Consider the following 19,050-nt stretch of genomic DNA (forward strand, 5'->3'; position numbering starts at 1 on the left):
GGCCTGTTACTGGTGTAGAATTAAACGACTCTTCTTCAGCACTCTGTTCGAACGGCGATTCTGGATCACAACGTGGACTCGGATTGTCCTCACTTGATGCTCTTGCTCTCACTTTGGAAAAATATCTAATCCATGTTTAAATGTTTCTTTGATTGTCCTTGAATCTTCCCGCCACACTTGCCATTCTCTCTTGCCGCACCAGTGTGGCACGCCCCATCCTTTGGGAACCACTGATCTAATACAATGGCTGTCCCAGTCAATGTTGGGAAAGTTAAAGTCCCCTACTATTACCACCTTATTTTTCTTGGAGCTATCTGTAATCTCCTACATATTTGCTCCTCAATTTCCCGCTGACTATTTGGGGGCCTATAGTACAACGTTATTAAAGTGATTTCCCCCTTCTTATTTCTCAGTTCTACCCATATAGAACATAGAACAGTACAGCACAGCACAGGCCCTTCGGCCCACGATGTTGTGCCGAACCTTTTCCGAAACCAAGATCAAGCTATCCCACTCCCTATCATTCTAGTGTGCTCCATGTGCCTATCCAATAACCGCTTGAAAGTTCCTAAAGTGTCCGACTCCACTATCACAGCAGGCAGTCCATTCCACACCCCAACCACTCTCTGAGTAAAGAACCTATCTCGTACATCCCTCCTATTATCTTCCACCATGAACCTTATAGTTATGCCCCCTAGTAACAGCTACATTCACCCGAGGAAATAGTCTCTGAACGTCCACTCTATCTATCCCCCTCATCATCTTATAAACCTCTATTAAGTCGCCTCTCAACCTCCTCCGCTCCAGAGAGAACAGCCCTAGCTCCCTCAACCTTTCCTCATAAGACCTACCCTCCAAACCAGGCAGCATCCTGGTAAATCTCCTTTGCACTCTTTCCAGTGTCTCCACATCCTTCTTATAGTGACTCAGTGGGCGAACCCTCAGAAACATCCCCTCTCAGTACTGCTGTGATGTTCTCCCTAACCAAAAAAGCAACTCTCCCTCCTCTCCAACCTCCTGTTCTATCCTTTCTATAGCATCTGCACCCTGGAACATTGAGCTGCCAGTCCTGTCCCTCCTTTAGCCATGTTTCAGAAATAGCTATAATATCTCAGCCCCATGTACCCATCTATGCCCTGAGTTCATCTGCTTGCCCGTCAGGCCTCTTGCATTGAAATAAATGCAGTTTAATCTCGACTTCCCTTGCTCTCTGCCCTGCTCTTGCCTGACCTGTCTAGTACTAAGATGACCATCTTTGAGATCTTGCACCCCGAGCTCCTGGAACACGATCTGTAGATTCTCAACTCTTTCTTTTCTATGTCATTGATCCCAACTGTAAGGCTGAAAGAATGAGGTGAAAATGTCAGGGTGACGGTTGAGATCAAAGGATAAGGGTGAAAGGGTATGGTCGAAGTGTAGGGGTGATGTGAGATGAAAGATTGGTACCCACTGCTGTACAACCCTGGTCAGAGTTAACTCAGATTCCCTCTTTCAGTATCACCAGCCCTGATCCAGACAGATATCTGTTTCAATTGGTCTGCGAACACAATCTCCACAAAGACTGAGGGGATCAATGTGTTTGTAAAAACTGGGCACTGAACTGCTATCACCGTCCTCATCACAGATGCGACGCTGCACTGGTAACTATATCCTGTGGCAGATATGGAGCTCTGAGCCATTCCATGGGCACTATGTACTTTACTTTGTGCTGTCTGTTTAAGGGAGTAATCATTTTAACTCCTCCCAGCTCCTGCAGTCTGAATGAGACAGTCAGACTAGCGAGAGAAAAGCAAAAACAGCCCCGGTACCACAAACATCACAGTCAGGAGGAGAGAGAGGGAGAGGCGGAGACAGGGATGGGCAATAATAGTCCATGTCATCATAATTTACTTACCAGCAGAATGATTGCTCCAAAGAACGTGGTCCTGAGTAAGTAGGCAAGATCCACTGACATCTGTACACAAGTGAGGAATGAGGAAGTTAAGGTATTGTTGTCAGTAAATTATTTTGTAAGACATGAGGTTGTAACGATGAGGAGCTGTACCTTGTTCTCAGGAATTTCTGTCATCAGCACTCCAGCTTTGTAATAGGAGTACATGGCGGAATCAAAGAAGTATTCAGACACCGAGAGGTACACCATTCGCTGTTTACCCTTCACAAGAGGTATGATTGCATTGTTCAGCAATGTATCGTTCTCATCCCTGAGAGGGTAGAACATTCCCTGAAACAGGAGCAGAATTCCCAAGAGACGGGAGGTTAGCAGAACAGGGTGTGGCCAAAATCCATGTGCCTTTCAATCTCAGCAAACATCAGGAGTGAAACCAGATTGAAACTCACTAATATCAGGAGTGAAACCAGATTGAAACTCACTAACATCAGGAGTGAAACCAGATTGAAACTCACTAATATCAGGAGTGAAACCAGATTGAAACTCACTCAGATCAGGAGTGAAACCAGATTGAAACTCACTCAGATCAGGAGTGAAACCAGATTGAAACTCACTCAGATCAGGAGTGAAACCAGATTGAAACTCACTCAGATCAGGAGTGAAACCAGATTGAAACTCACTCAGATCAGGAGTGAAACCAGATTGAAAATCACTCAGATCAGGAGTGAAACCAGATTGAAACTCACTAATATCAGGAGTGAAACCAGATTGAAACTCACTAACATCAGGAGTGAAACTCACTCTTGTTGCTGGATGCTGTGCTTCCTACATTACAACATTAGCGACATTAATATAAACACTTCACTCAGCTTCATGATGATGCGAAGGGGGCTTTATAAATATTTCCCAGTGTAAAGATGGAGGGAACCGGATATCGTAAAGGAACAGGGTTGACAATTGCAGAATGGTTGACCTGATGCAGCCGTCCCTGTCCAAAGTGAAGTAAGTCTGTCAAAGCTGTCCGAGGTTGAATTGGCTCCACTGATACGCATGAAAACCAGATACTTACTGATCAGGAATAAACTGTCACTGTTAGAAAAAGTCCAGACAGCTCAGAGATTATCTGGAGTCATTCACAGACTGGGCTAGCTGGGAGTTATTGTTACACATGCTGAGTTTAGACATGCTCTCCATGATTAACTTGCAGTGCTTGTGAACTGATATTCCAGCTGTCACCTTTCTCACATACACACATTAGGCCTGATTACTGTTTCACAGAAATTGAATAACTCATTTTTATTTGTATCAACTTTTAAAATATATATTTATCCCCGAGATGTGGAGGATTTGGGGTTCACCTAATACTGAAAGGCCTGGATAGAGTGGATGGGGGAAGATTAGTGGAAGAGATTAGGATCCGAGGGCATAGCCTCAGGGTAAAGGGATGACCCTAAAGAACCGAGATGAGGAGGAATTTCTTCAACCAGAGGGTGGCAAATCTATGGAATTCATTGCCACAGAAGGCTGTGGAGGCCAGGTCATTGTGCGTATTTAAGACAGAGAGCAATAGGTTCTTGATTGGTAAGGGGATCAGAAGTTACAGGAAAAAGGCGGGAGAATGGGGTTGAGAAATATCAGCCATGATTGAATGGCAGAGCTGACTTGATGGGCCAAATGGCCTAATTCTGCTCCTATATCTTATGGTCTTATGGCCCTTGAGAAGGTGCCTCCTTGAACTGCTGCACTCCATGAGGTGTAGGTACACCCACAGTGCTGTTAGGGAGGGAGTTCCAGGATTTTGACCCAGCAAAAGTGAAGGAGCAACAATATATTTCCAAGTCAGGATGGTGAGTGACTTGGAGAGGAAGTTGCAGTGGTGATGCTCTCAGGTATCTGCTGCCCTTGTCCTTCAAGATGGTAGAGATTGTGGGTTTGGAAGATGCTGTCTAAGGAAACTTGGTGGGTTCATGAAGTGCATTTTATTGTCTATCCTTTGGTCACAAGGATATAAAAAAAGAATTAGGACGGCAAATGGCATCTTGGCCTTTTATCGCAAGGGGATTGGAATACATGCTAAATTCTCCCTCAGGTGCCGGAGTGTGACGACTAAGGGATTTTCACAGTAACTTAATTGCAGTGTTAATGTAAGCCTACTTGTGACACTGGTAAGTGAACTTTAAAACTCTTCCATGGTCAATGCTCTGCTGCCAGCCTATATATCATCAGATTTATTGAATTCAGTTCCACAACCTGCCCCAAGCTCGGAGTTTTTCGTCCAGGATCTGTTCACCAAAGAATGCCTGGATCCAGATTGTCCATTTGGAAGCCCAGTAAAAGGCCAGCCAGATTCCATTACACACCGAGGTTGACTGGCTACAACTTTGCTCCAATGCTGGGTACAGACAGCTGAATATGGCTGATTAGTAAGGCCCAGTGAGGGAAGGAGGCTGGGAGGTTCTTGGAAAGCAAATTCAACAGCAGAATGGGGTGGGAGGGGCAGGGTGTTGTTGTTGTTGTGTCTCCCCCCCCCCCCCCCCCCACCCCTGATTATCAGGTTGCTCTGGGGCTTTGCACGTGCTGGAAACGTAGTTTGGGCCTACCTGTCAGGGATGCTCTAATAATCAAACCCAGTGGTTTTTTGCCTCTTCCTCCCTGAGGAACACGACATGTGGATCTGGAAGCTGCCAGCTGAATAAAGGCCTTACCTTGAATTCCATGTCCATCCAGTCAGATTGGACATCTGGGTCACTGAGGAGCGAATAATCAATTCCTACGTATTGATCCACTGGTGTTCGCACTTTATAGAGAAAGAAAGGAGATAAAAATCCCAGGAGGCTGATTATCATCACAATCAGCAGCACTGACTCGATAGATCTACTAACATTGCTATAGCCTGGATTCTAACAACACCAGGTTAAAGTCCAACAGGTTTATTTGGTAGCAAACGCCACTAGCTTTCGGAGCGCTGCTCCTTCGTCAGGTGAGTGGGAGATCTGCTCACAAACAGGGCATATAAAGACACAAACTCAATTTACAGAATAATGAATGGAATGCGAGTCTTTACAGCTAATCAAGTCTTAAAGGTACAGACAATGTGAGTGGAGAGAGCATTAGCACAGGTTAAAGAGATGCGTATTGTCTCCAGACAGGACAGCCAGTGAGACTTTGCAAGTCCAGGCAAGTTGTGGGGGTTACAGATAGTGTGACGTGAACCCAAGATCCCGGTTGAGGCCGTCCTCATGTGTGCGGAACGTGGCTATCAGTTTCTGCTCAGCGACTCTGCGCTGTTGTGTGTTGTGAAGGCCGCCTTGGAGAATGCTTACCCGAATATCAGAGGCCGAATGCCCGTGACCGCTGAAGTGCTCCCCAACAGGAAGAGAACAGTCTTGCCTGGTGATTGTCGAGCGGTGTTCATTCATCCGTTGTCGTAGCGTCTGCATGGTCTCCCCAATGAACCATGCCTCGGGACATCCTTTCCGGCAGCGTATCAGGTAGACAATGTTGGCTGAGTTGCAAGAGTATGTACCGTGTACCTGGTGGATGGTATTCTCACGTGAGATGATGGCATCCATGTCGATGATCCGGCACGTCTTGCAGCGGTTGCTGTGGCAGGGTTATGTGGTGTCGTGGTCACTGTTCTCCTGAAGGCTGGGTACTATCGCAGCAAACTACCGAGCCTTCAGGAGAACAGTGACCACGACACCACACAACCCTGCCACAGCAACCTCTGCAAGATGTGCCGGATCATCGACACGGATGCCATCATCTCACGTGAGAACACCATCCACCAGGTACACGGTACATACTCTTGCAACTCGGCCAACATCGTCTACCTGATACGCTGCAGGAAAGGATGTCCCGAGGCATGGTACATTGGGGAAACCATGCAGACGCTACGACAACGGATGAATGAACACCGCTCGACAATCACCAGGCAAGACTGTTCTCTTCCTGTTGGGGAGCACTTCAGTGGTCACGGGCATTCGGCCTCTGATCTTCGGGTAAGCGTTCTCCAAGGCGGCCTTCACAACACACAACAGCGCAGAGTCGCTGAGCAGAAACTGATAGCCAGGTTCCGCACACATGAGGACGGCCTCAACCGGGATCTTGGGTTCATGTCACACTATCTGGAACTCCCACAGCTTGCCTGGACTTGCAAAATCTCACGGCTGTCCTGTCTGGAGACAATACACATCTCTTTAACCTGTGCTAATGCTCTCTCCACTCACATTGTCTGTACCTTTAAGAGTTGATTAGCTGTAAAGACTCGCATTCCAATCATTATTCATTATTCTGTAAATTGAGTTTGTGTCTTTATTTGCCCTGTTTGCTGTTTATGAGCAGATCTCCCACTCACCTGACGAAGGAGCAGCACTCCGAAAGCTAGTGGCGTTTGCTACCAAATAAACCTGTTGGACTTTAACCTGGTGTTGTTAGACTCCTTACTGTGTTTACCCCAGTCCAACGCCGGCATCTCCACATCATAGCCTGGATTCCCAGAGATCAGCTTTCGTCAGCTGAGTTTAACCACTGAATCTAGCTTGCTGATCGCAGTCTGGAACACCGACCATGATCAGATAAAACATATTCTATCACAGTGATAAAGAGGAGCGATTCACTCCTATTATTGTTGGAGACCATGCACAGGCTGTTCGAGAATCCCAACAAGGAGAGTGGGTCACCCAGCATGAAGCAGTGGAGTGGGAGAGCGGAGGGTGTGGACTGTGTAACACTGGCTACCACTGTTTTCCCACAGTTAATAGCTCCATAGTGCCTGTGCTCTCAGTGCTGAAGATATTCTTGTGTTGCCAAAATGGCACCCCGACAGCACGCCCAGGCTTCCGGAGAGGCCCACACTGAGTGCCATCTTGGTGAGGGTATGAGCATGTGCGTTTGGAGTGTGTACCCAGAGTTTGCTGAATCCTACAGAGGGTGACAGCAGTTACTGACTAACACTGACTTGACAGCAGCACTGCCAATTACAGCCCCAGTGCTTGTCCTAATGCTCTTCGTTAAACACGCAGAGTGTATTGTGCAGCAGGAAGGATCCTCATCCCCAGCAGCATTGCTACTGACAGGTTAGCTGCTGCTTGTTGTGGAATTGCTGGGTTCGAGTTAGTGGAAGTCCCTGGTGGTTAGAGGAGTTGGTGCAGGGAGTGGTGCTGCACATGGAGAAGGGGCTGCAAAGGTTCGGATCGCCCCACTTGTTACATCTTGGTGGAATGTGGATTCAGGCTATTCATGTATTTCAACATCTTGGGGCTGTTGGTGGAATCAGCGCAGAGATGAGTAAAAGAGTTTGTAGCTGTTGCTGACCTCCGACACTTGGTAAAGTAGCTCCAGAGCAAGGATGAGGACCTGGAAGAATGTGTGCAGCTCCGTCAGTCATGTCTTCAGGATCTGGGGCCATGCTGTTCTTGTCACTGTGATTATGGTCATGAAATGATTAAAGAGCTGAAATGAACCCTATAACCATGGTAACAGGATGATTGAGATGGATGAAGTGTATCCTGCTGGTTCTATGTTGGTATATCTGATTTCACATTGTGTGTTGTGATTTACTGTTAGTTTCTATAGACTGTCAAGCTCAAAAGTACACAGAACCTAGAACAGTACAGCACAGAACAGGCCCTTCAGCCCACGATGTTGTGCCGAGCTTTATCTGAAACTAAGATCAAGCTATCCCACTCCCTATCATCCTGGTGTGCTCCATGTGCCTATCCAATAACCGCTTAAATGTTCCTAAAGTGTCTGACTCCACTATCACTGCAGGCAGTCCATTCCACACCCCAACACTCTTTGGGTAAAGAACCTACCTCGGCCATCCTTCCTATATCTCCCACCATGAACCCTATAGTTATGCCCCCTTGTAATAGCTCCATCCACCCGAGGAAATAGTCTTTGAACGTTCACTCTATCTATCCCCTTCATCATTTTATAAACCTCTATTAAGTCTCCCCTCAGCCTCCTCCGCTCCAGAGAGAACAGCCCTAGCTCCCTCAACCTTTCCTCATAAGACCTACCCTCCAAACCAGGCAGCATCCTGGTAAATCTCCTCTGCATTCTTTCCAGCGCTTCCACATCCTTCTTATAGTGAGGTGACCAGAACTGCACACAATATTCCAAATGTGGTCTCACCAAGGTCCTGTACAGTTGCAGCATAACCCCACGGCTCTTAAACTCCAACCCCCTGTTAATAAAAGCTATAGGCCTTCTTCACAGCTCTATCCACTTGAGTGGCAACCTTCAGAGATCTGTGGATATGGACCCCAAGATCTCTCTGTTCCTCCACAGTCTTCAGAACCCTACCTTTGACCCTGTAATCCACATTTAAATTTGTCCTGCCAAAATGAATCACCTCACATTTATCTGCCATTTTTCAGCCCAGCTTTGCATCCTATCTATGTCTCTTTGCAGTCTACAACAGCCCTCCACCTCATCCACTACTCCACCAATCTTGGTGTCATCAGCAAATTTACTGATCCACCCTTCAGCCCCCTCCTCTTGGTCATTAATAAAAATCACAAATAGCAGAGGACCAAGCACTGATCCCTGTGGCACTCCACTAGCAACCTGCCTCCAGTCCGAAAATTTTCCATCCACCACCACCCTCTGTCTTCGTTCAGACAGCCAGTTACCTATCCAATCGGCCAACTTTCCCTCTATCTCACACCTCCTTACTTTCATCATAAGCCGACCATGGGGGACCTTATCAAACGCCTTACTAAAATCCATGTATATGACATCAACTGCCCGACCTTCATCAACACACTTAGTTACCTCCTCAAAAAATTCAATCAAATTTGTGAGGCACGACTTGCCCTTCACGAATCCGTGCTGACTATCCCGGATTAATCCGCATCTTTCTAAATGGTCGTAAATCCCATCCCGAAGGACCTTTTTCATCAACTTACCAACCACCGAAGTAAGACTAACCGGCCTATAATTATCAGGGTCATTTCTATTCCCTTTCTTAAACAGAGGAACAACATTCGCCACTCTCCAGTCCTCTGGCACCATCCCCGTGAACAGTGAGGACCCAAAGATCAAAGCCAAAGGCTCTGCAATCTCATCCCTTGCCTTCCAAAGAATCCTAGGATATATTTCATCAGGCCCAGGGGACTTATCGACCTTCAGTTTATTCAAAACTGCTAGTCCATCCTCCCTCCGAACATCTACTTCTTCCAGCCTATTAGCCTGAAACACCTTCTCTTCCTCAAAAACGTGGCCCCTCTCCTTGGTGAACACTGAAGAAAAGTATTCATTCATCACCTCTCCTATCTCTACTGACTCCATACACAAGTTCCCACTACTGTCCTTGACCGGCCCTAACCTCACCCTGGTCATTCTTTTATTCCTCACATAAGAGTAAAAAGCCTTGGGCTTTTCCTTGATCCGACCCACCAAGGACTTCTCATGCCCCCTCCTAGCTCTCCTAAGCCCCTTTTTCAGCTCATTCCTTGCTAACTTGTAATCCTCAATCGAGCCATCTGAACCTTGTTTCCTCATCCCTACATAAGCTTCCCTCTTCCTTTTTACAAGACATTCCACCTCTTTTGTGAACCATGGTTCCCTCACTCAGCCATTTCCTCCCTGCCTGACAGGGCCATACCTGTCAAGGACACCCAGTATTTGTTCCTTGAAAAAGTTCCACTTTTCATTAGTGCCTTTCCCTGACAGTTTCTGTTCCCATCTTATGCCCCCTAATTCTTGCCTAATCGCATCATAATTACCTCTCCCCCAATTATAAACCTTGCCCTGTCGTACGGCCCTATCCCTCTCCATTGCAATAACAAAAGACACCGAATTGTGGTCACTATCTCCAATGTGCTCTCCCACAACCAAATCTAACACTTGGCCCAGTTCATTTCCCAGTACCAAATCCAATGTGGCCCCACCTCTTGTCGGCCTATCCACATATTGTGTCAGGAAACCCTCCTGCATACACTGTACAAAAACTGCCCCATCCAAACTATTTGACCTACAAAGGTTCCAATCAATATTTGGAAAGTTAAAGTCCCCCATGACAACTACCCTGTGACCCCCACACCTATCCATAATCTGCTTAGCAATTTCTTCCTCCACATCTCTATTACTATTTGGGGACCTATAGTAAACTCCTAACAACGTGACCGCTCCTTTCCTATTTCTAACTTCAGCCCATATTACCTCAGTATGCAGATCCCCCTCGAAGTGCCTTTCCGCAGCCGTTAAACTATCCTTGATTAACAATGCTACTCCTCCACCTCTTTTACCAGCTTCCCTACACTTACTGAAACATCTATACCCCGGAACGTCCAACAACCATTCCTGTCCTTGTTCTAAGGTTGGTTTACGTGATTTGAGGAAACTATTGTTTGCTGCAGTATTGCTGGAATTGGGAACTGTATACCTGAGTTCTGATAATGATTGTGAACTCAAAAATAAAGAACCATGTCACTGTATGGGAACTGTGCGGTATGATTTTACTGAGTATCCATGCTGGATCATATCACAGGAGCTCGATAACATCAGAAAGTGTATAGGTTACAACTGATTTTACTGAACTCTGATGTTTAAACTCATCAAATAAAAGAGGAAAGTGGTCGCCGAGGGCTACAATGGGAGAGGAAGCTGGAGCAGAGGCTGCAAAGATTGGGCAAAACTGCAGATGGAGGGAGTAGCAGGGATAGAGGGATTAACAGGGATACAGGGAATAGCAAGGATACAGGGAGTAGCATGGATACAGGGAGTAGCATGGATACAGGGAGTAGCATGGATAGAGGGAGTAGCAGGGATAGAGGGAGTAGCAAGGATGGAGGGAATAGCAGGGATATAGGGAGTAGCAGGGATAGAGGGAGTAGCAGGGGTACAGGGAGTAGCAGGGATACAGGGAATAGCAGGGATACAGGGAATAGCAGGGATACAGGGAGTAGCTGCGATAGAGGGAGTAGCAGGGGTACACGGAGTAGCAGGGATACAGGGAATAGCAGGGATACAGGGAATAGCAGGGATACAGGGAGTAGCAGGGGTACACGGAGTAGCAGGGATATTCATTTCCATTCCTTATACAGACAGGTTGCACATCTTTGGCTGATTCAGTGCTGAGGTTCTGCTTCATTCACTTCTAGATGAAACAGTAAATTGAACCAAAATTGCCAGAACACTATCTGAGCAGAATCTGTAAAACTGACCTTCAAAAACAACTCCAAGCTGTTTGTAGTGGTGCCTCACTTCAAGCTCCCCAGAAATCCACCAATCATCTCCCCACTGGTGCTGTCAGTCTTCAATCCAAAGATGTTCTCTTTGCATCGGCCTGTTTTTTGCCCGACTTGGGTGGGCACAGTAAACATTCCCACTGGAACACCAACCCCATTTTGCCTCCTCTGTGGTTCCTGCCTTAGCTCCGAGTTGACAAAACTGACTGCCTCTGTCAATCTCCAGTCTAACAAGAAACTCATTGATCAATACACTGGCTTTCTTCAGTAATGCCTCTGAAACACCACGTATACACACCTGGAACCGTCTCCAGTAGAGAGTTCAGCAGGACCAATGCTGAATGTTGTAGAGCAGGGCAAATCTACAAAACAGAGAAAGGGGTTGACACAGGAACAAAAGACAGCATTAGTCCCAAACACTGACACTCTCTGACACTGCCCACATCTGGGGAGATGATGGCAGAGTGGTAATATCACTGAGCTGGTAATCCAGAGACCCAGGCTAATCCTCTGGAAACATGGGTTCAAATCTCACCATGGCAGCTGGTGGAATTTAACTTCAATACAAAAGTTCGTCTCAATAATGGAGACCATGAACCCAAAATTCCAGGGTGGCATGGTGGCACGGTGGTTAGCACAGTTCCAGGGACCGGGGTTCAATTCTGGCCTTTGGGTGACTGTCTGTGTGGAGTTTGCACATTCTCCCCGTGTTTGCATGGGTTTCCTCCAAGTGCTCTGGTTTCCTCCCACACTCCAAAGATGTGCAAGTTAGGTGGATTAGCCATGGTAAATGTGTGGGATCACGGGTATAAGGTGGGGGAGAGGGCCTGGGTAAAATACTCTGTCAGAGAGTCGGTACAGACCCGATGGGCCGAATGGCTGTTTTGCACTGTAGTGATTCTATAATTCTATCATAGAATTCTATCATTCTATGATTCTATGATTCTATCATACTGGCCTTCATCAATAGAGGAATTGAGTTTAGAAATCGGGAGATAATGCTGCAGCTGTATAGGACCCTGGTCAGATCCCACCTGGAGTACTGTGCCCAGTTCTGGTCGCCTCATTACAGAAAGGATGTGGAAGCCATAGAAAGGGTGCAGAGGAGATTTACAAGGATGTTGCCTGGATTAGGTGGCATGCCTTATGAGGATGAGAGAGCTAGGTCTTTTCTCCTTGGAGAGGCGAAGGATGAGAGGTGACCTAATAGAGGTGTATAAGATGTTGAGAGGTATTGATAGAGTGGATTCTCAGAGGCTTTTACCCAAGGCTGAAATGGTTGCCACAAGAGGTCACAGGTTTAGGGTGCTGGGGAGTAGGTACAGAGGAGATGTTAGGGGTAGGTTTTTCACTCAGAGGGTGGTGGGTGCGTGGAATCGGATGCCGGTAGTGGTGGTGGAGGCGGATTAGATAGGGTCTTTTAAGAGACTTTTGGATAAGTTCATGGAAGTTAGTAAGATAGAGGGTTATAGGTAAGCCTAGTAGGTAGGGACATGTTCGGCGCAACTTGTGGGCCGAAGGGCCTGTTTGTGCTGTAGCTATTCTATGTTCTATGTCAGTGTCCTTTAGGAAAGGATATCTGCCGACCTTACCTAATCTGGTCTACATGTGACTCCGTGCTGTTAGGGAGGGAGTTCCAGGATTTTGATCCCGCCTTGATGGTCAGACTGGACTTATTTGTAGCTCTCCTGGCCAGCCTCCCATCTTTCATCCACTCTGCTACCCATGTCCCATATACCCATCACACCATGTGTAACTGACTTACACTGACTCCTGCTCAAGCAACACTGCAGTTCTAAAATTCTCATCCTTGTTTTCAGATCCCTCCAGATCCTTGTACCTTCCTATCTCTGTCAAATCCTCCAGCCCTCCAATGATATCACAGCTCCTCTAATTCAGGCCTCTTGAGCATCGCTGATTTTCATTGCTTCACAACTGGTGTCATGCCATTCGCTGCCTGGGCAGTAAGTTCTGGAATCCCTTCTCGAAACCCCTCGAACAAGCTGCTTAAAAACTCCCTCTTTGACCAAGCTTCTGGTCACCAGTCCTCACATTGCTTTATCTGACCCGGTATCACGTTTGAATTTACAACAAAAGGCTCGGGATGTTTTATTACATTAAAGTTGTTGCTGTCCTCCAGCAATTGTGATATTAATTCTGCCTGTCCCCAAACGCACCTGAGCTGTGTCCATTAGCGAAAAATTACCTGCTGGTTGATCAGGAATCGCAAACCTGTTGTTAGAAAACTGGAGAGTACTTCATAGAAACCCCTGGAAAAACAAGACAGTTGTGTGAGGTACAGAACAGGGAGTGATTACTGTGTGCGATTGTCAGTGAAACCACACTGTGTTGACATAGGAGTCTTGACAACAGGAACAAAATTGTATTTGGGGCAGAAACCAGACCTAGGCCTGAACCTTTGTTGTCCAAAACACCCATCAGAGTTTTAACCACAATTGTTTGAATTCATTTTCAGCTGTCATTGAGTTTCACAATCTTATTGTGACAAACTCCTTTCTTTAATTTTTGGGGTGGTTTGAGAGTTGTAACTTTCCTTATACTTTGTTTTCATCTGTGAATTTGACCAGTTTGAATTGAAGATTGTGCCTCACTTTCTCAGTCTTTATATCCACCCTGGTGTGTGTGTGGGTCTCAGATTCTATATCCCCTGGGTGTGTGTGTGTGGCTGGGTCTCAGTTTCTATATCCCCCTGGGGTTTGTGGGTGGGTCTCAGTTTCTATATTCCCCCTGGTGTGTGTGTGTGTGTGTGTGCGTGCATGTGTTTCAGTTTCTATATCCCCCTGGTGTGTGTGGGTCTCAGTTTCTATATTCCTCCTGGCGTGTGTGTGTGTGTTTCAGTTTCTATATCCCCTGGGTGTGTGTGGGTGGGTCTCAGTTTCCATCCTACCCCTGGATATGGAAGAAGATGTAATGATGAATTGATTTAAAATCTATAAAATTGTGATTGGAGTAGTGTGTGCCATTCGGGTTAGCACATTACACAATGAAGATAAGGCAAGAGTGGGTGGTGTTCAATGTGTCACTAATCTCTGACAACTGCAAAGAAAGATAAAACATTTGTGTTCCTTTTTGAAAACAGAAGATTAAGAAGCAATTGATCAGATGTTTAAAATGATTTAAGATGCATTTAATCATAGAATCATAGAATCCTACAGTGCAGGAGGCCATTTGGTCCATCGAGTCTGCACAATCCCACCCAGGCCCTATCCCCACAACCCCATGCATTTACTCTGCTAATCCCCCGACACTAAGGGTCAATTTAGCGTGGCCAATCCACCTAACATGCAAATCTTTGGACTGTGGGAGGAAACCGGAACACCTGGAGGAAATCCACGCAGACATGGGGAGAACGTGCAAACTTCACACAGACAGTCACCCAAGATGGGAATCGAACCCAGGTCCCTGGAGCTGCGTGGCAGCAGTGCGAACCACTGTACCACCACACCGCCCTTAATGAGAGATCTGAAACGAACAGACAGCAACATAATACTGAATTTTAATTCTGTAAGGTTGGCATTTTTCTCAGTAAAATTTGCACATTTCTCTACATTGTTTTATTCTGAACGCTTTGTTCAACTGCAAACCTACAGGATCACTCTTATTAATATCTTCCAGGATACACATTGGAATGGGGGAGTTATTGATGCTCAAGTCTGCACCAGGAATAAATGTGACAAATAAACACTTTAAAAAACAGAATAAGTATAATATAAAAACAACGGATAAACTGGAAAAATAACCAGTTTGAACCTGTATTGGCGATCTTACCAGTATTACGGGCACTGCCACCTAGCTTACTGGCACCATTAGCAGTATTAACTGGCAATCTCTAGTGGAATACCATTCCTGAACTGTTCTCAATTCCCTGATCAGTACTGGTTCCTTCTGGTGACACAGTGGTTAGCACTGCTGCCTCACAGCACCAGGGACCCGGGTTCAATTCCGGCCTTGAGTGACTGTCTATATAGAGTTTGCATGTTCTCCCCGTGTCTGCATCGGTTTCCTCCGGGTACTCCAGTTTCCTCCCACACTCCGAAGATGATTGGCCATGCTAAATTGTCCCTTATTGTCATGGGGTTTTGGAAGGGTAAATTCCAGGGGGATTAGCAGGGTAAATACGTGGGGTTACAGGGATTGGGCCTGGGTAGGATTGTTGGCGGTGCAGACTTGATGGACCGAATGGCCTCTTCCTGCACTGTAGGGATTCTATGATTCTATTCTATGTATGAGTGGAATCTCCTCCTGAGGAGAGATTTGTTTTTCAATGCAGAGGGTGTGAGGCTGTGGAATGTTAGTGGTTGAAGCAAAGAACCATGACAACACTAAGAGTAGGTTGGAGAGGTGGATGAAGGGATACATGGCGAAAGGAAGATGGTGGGCCCCTGGGCTCCGGGATACTGCTGGCACGGAGAATAACTGACAGCACAGATAGGGTTGTTTCTAATGGATGTTTCATGTTGAGGAACATGACTCTGAGCTGACAGCAAAGGCTGCTATTCTCACCCACATCCATGCTGCAGAGCTGACAGGAAAGAGGAATGATTACCTGAAGCTTCCGGCAAACTTGGCCTGCATTCCTGCGATTGAAGCAGTACAGGAGAGCTTGCTGATCTTCAGCTGCCCAGACTGGCTTCTGGACAAATCTAACACCGTCCAGATATTGGCTCCTTCAGCAGACGCATTGATTTGGCCGACATCCTGACTGCAAAAGACAACTTGTCTCAGTGATGCAGAGTTCAGTGACAACCCCTCGTCCTCTGTGTCACCCCCATCTTGACCCCGGGTAATCACTCCATCTCCTGGTTATCCGAACCCTGGCTCATGGTGAACCCTGACCCCTAATCACAACCCTAATGACTTCCCCAAACCTCATTCACTCCTCCCTCACCCATTCCTCCCTCCCTCACCCATTCCTCCCTCCCTCACTCACTCCTCCCTCACTCACTCCTCCTTCACTCACTCCGCCCTCACTCACTCCTCCCTCACCCATTCCTCCCTCCCTCACTCACTCCTCCCTCACCCACTCCTCCCTCACCCACCCCTCCTTCACTCACTCCTCCCTCACCCACCCCTCCTTTACTCACTCCTCCCTCACCCACTCCGCCCTCACTCACCCCTCCCTCATTCACTCCTCCCTCACCCACTCCTCCCTCACTCACTCCTCCCTCACCCACTCCTCCCTCACCCACTCCTCCCTCATTCACTCCTCCCACATCCACTCCTCCCTCACCCACCTGTCCCTCATCCACCCCCCCTCACCCACTCCTCCCACACCCACTCTTCCCTCACCCACTCCGCCCTCACCCACTCCTCCCTCACCCACCCCTCCTTCACTCACTCCTCCCTCACCCACTCCTCCCTCACTCACTCCTCCCTCACCCACTCCTCCCTCACCCACCCCTCCTTTACTCACTCCTCCCTCACCCACTCCTCCCTCACTCACTCCTCCCTCACCCACTCCTCCCTCACCCACTCCTCCCTCATTCACTCCTCCCACACCCACTCCTCCTTCACTCACTCCTCCCTCACCCACCCCTCTTTACTCACTCCTCCCTCACCCACTCCGCCCTCACTCACTCCTCCCTCATTCACTCCTCCCTCACCCACTCCTCCCTCACTCACTCCTCCCTCACCCACTCCTCCCTCACCCACTCCTCCCTCATTCACTCCTCCCACATCCACTCCTCCCTCACCCACCTGTCCCTCATCCACCCCCCTCACCCACTCCTCCCACCACCCACTCTTCCCTCCCCTCCGCCCTCACCCACTCCTCCCTCACCCACCCCTCCTTCACTCACTCCTCCCTCACCCACTCCTCCCTCACTCACTCCTCCCTCACCCACTTCCCTCACCCACCCTCCTTTACTCACTCCTCCCTCACCCACTCCTCCCTCACTCACTCCTCCTCACCCACTCCTCCCTCACCCACTCCTCCCTCATTCACTCCCCCCACCCACTCCTCCCTCACCCACCCGTCCCTCATCCACCCCCCCTCACCCACTCCTCCCTCACCCACCCCTCCTTTACTCACTCCTCCCTTACCCACTCCTCCCTCACTCACTCCTCCCTCACCCACCCCTCCTTCACTCACTCCTCCCTCACCCACCCCTCCTTTACTCACTCCTCCTCACCCACTCAGCCCTCACTCACTCCTCCCTCATTCACTCCTCCCTCACCCACTCCTCCCTCACTCACTCCTCCCTCACCCACTCCTCCCTCACCCACTCTCCCTCATTCACTCCTCCCACATCCACTCCTCCCTCACCCACCTGTCCCTCATCCACCCCCCCTCACCCACTCTTCCCACACCCACTCTTCCTCATCCACTCCGCCCTCACCCACTCCTCCTCACCCACCCCTCCTTCACTCACTCCTCCCTCACCCACTCCTCCCTCACTCACTCCTCCCTCACCCACTCCTCCCTCACCCACCCCTCCTACTCCTCCCACACCCACTCCTCCCTCACCCACCCGTCCCTCATCCACCCCCCCTCACCCACTCCTCCCTCACCCACCCCTCCTTTACTCACTCCTCCCTTACCCACTCCTCCCTCACTCACTCCTCCCTCACCCACTCCTCCTTCACACCCACTCCTCCTCACCCACTCCTCCCTCATTCACTCCTCCCCCACCCACTCCTCCCTCACTCACTCCTCCCTCACCCACTCCCCCCACACCCACTCCTCCCTCACCCACTCCTCACTCACCCACTCCTCCCCCACCCACCCTTCCCTCAACCACTCCTTCCTCCACCCACTCCTCCACACTCACTCCTCCCTCATCCACTCCTCCCACACTCACTCCTCCCACACCACTCCTCCAACATTCACTCCTCCCTCATCCACTCCTCCCACACTCACTCCTCTCACACCCACTCTTCCCTCACCCACTCCTCCACCCACTCCCCCTCTCCCACTATCCCCTCTCCCACTCCTCCTCCACCACCCACTCCCCCTCTCCCACTACCCCTCTCCCACTACCCCCTCTCCCACCCCTCCCTCTCACACTCCTCCCTCATCCACTCCTCCCTCAACCACTCCTCCTGCACCTACTCCTCCTGCACCTACTCCTCTGTCACTCACTCCTCACTCACCTCTCCTCCCTCACCCTCTTCTCCCTCACCCATTCCTCCCTCTCCCACTCCTCCCAAGCACACTCCCCTCTCTCCCACTCCTCCTTTGGCCATTCCTCCCTCACCCACGCCCTCCCCCCCACTCCTCTTCTCCCTCACCCATTCCTCCCTCTCCCACTCCTCCCAAGCACACTCCCCTCTCTCCCACTCCTCCTTTGGCCATTCTCCCTCACCCACTCCTCTATCACCCACTCCTCTCTCACCCACTCCTCCCTCATTCACTCCTCCCGCACCCACTCCTCCCTCACCCACCCCTCCCTCACCCACCCCGCCCTCACCCACCCTTCCCTCACCCACCCTTCCCACACCCACTCCTCCCACACACACTCCTCCCTCACCCACTCCTCCCTCACCCACTCCTCCCGCACCCACTCCTCCCTCACCCACCCCGCCCTCACCCACCCTTCCCTCACCCACCCCTCCCACACCCACTCCTCCCCCACCCACTTCTCCCACACCCTCCCCTCCCTAACCCACTCCTCCCTCACCCACTCCTCCCTCACTCACTCCTCCCTCACCCATTAAATCCTCACCCATTCCTCCCTCACTCACTCCTCCCTCACCCATTCCTCCCTCACTCACTCCTCCCTCACCCACTCCACCCTCACCCACTCCTCCCTCACCCACTCCTCCCTCACCCACTCCTCCCTCACCCACTCCTTCCTCACCCACTCCTTCCTCACCCACTCCTCCCTCACCCACTCCTCCCTCACTCACTCCTCCCACACCCACTCCTCCTACACCCACTCCTCCCTCACCCACTCCTCCTACACCCACTCCTCCCACCCCCACTCCTCCCTCACCCACTCCTCC

The 19,050-nt window shown here is 49.2% G+C and overlaps 1 protein-coding gene across 7 annotated transcripts in view; it reads right to left on the reverse strand.

The window, feature by feature from the left end:
* pltp (phospholipid transfer protein) overlaps positions 1-19,050 on the reverse strand; it is a 147,996-nt gene that overhangs the window by 39,138 nt on the left and 89,808 nt on the right. For all 7 annotated transcript variants that reach the window (XR_013500281.1, XR_013500280.1, XM_078236324.1 and 4 more), the window contains exons 5-10: positions 15,653-15,808; positions 13,292-13,355; positions 11,384-11,447; positions 4,594-4,685; positions 2,045-2,221; positions 1,895-1,954 (exon numbers count right to left, since the gene is read on the reverse strand). Coding sequence is in view for 5 of the 7 variants with exons in the window: in XM_078236324.1 (XP_078092450.1) it covers positions 1,895-1,954; positions 2,045-2,221; positions 4,594-4,685; positions 11,384-11,447; positions 13,292-13,355; positions 15,653-15,808 (613 nt within the window). In the remaining 2 variants the exon portion in view is untranslated. The remainder of the gene's footprint in view (positions 1-1,894; positions 1,955-2,044; positions 2,222-4,593; positions 4,686-11,383; positions 11,448-13,291; positions 13,356-15,652; positions 15,809-19,050) is intronic.

This window comes from Mustelus asterias, chromosome 20, assembly GCF_964213995.1.
Source record: "Mustelus asterias chromosome 20, sMusAst1.hap1.1, whole genome shotgun sequence".
In the NCBI taxonomy this organism is placed as follows: domain Eukaryota; kingdom Metazoa; phylum Chordata; class Chondrichthyes; order Carcharhiniformes; family Triakidae; genus Mustelus; species Mustelus asterias.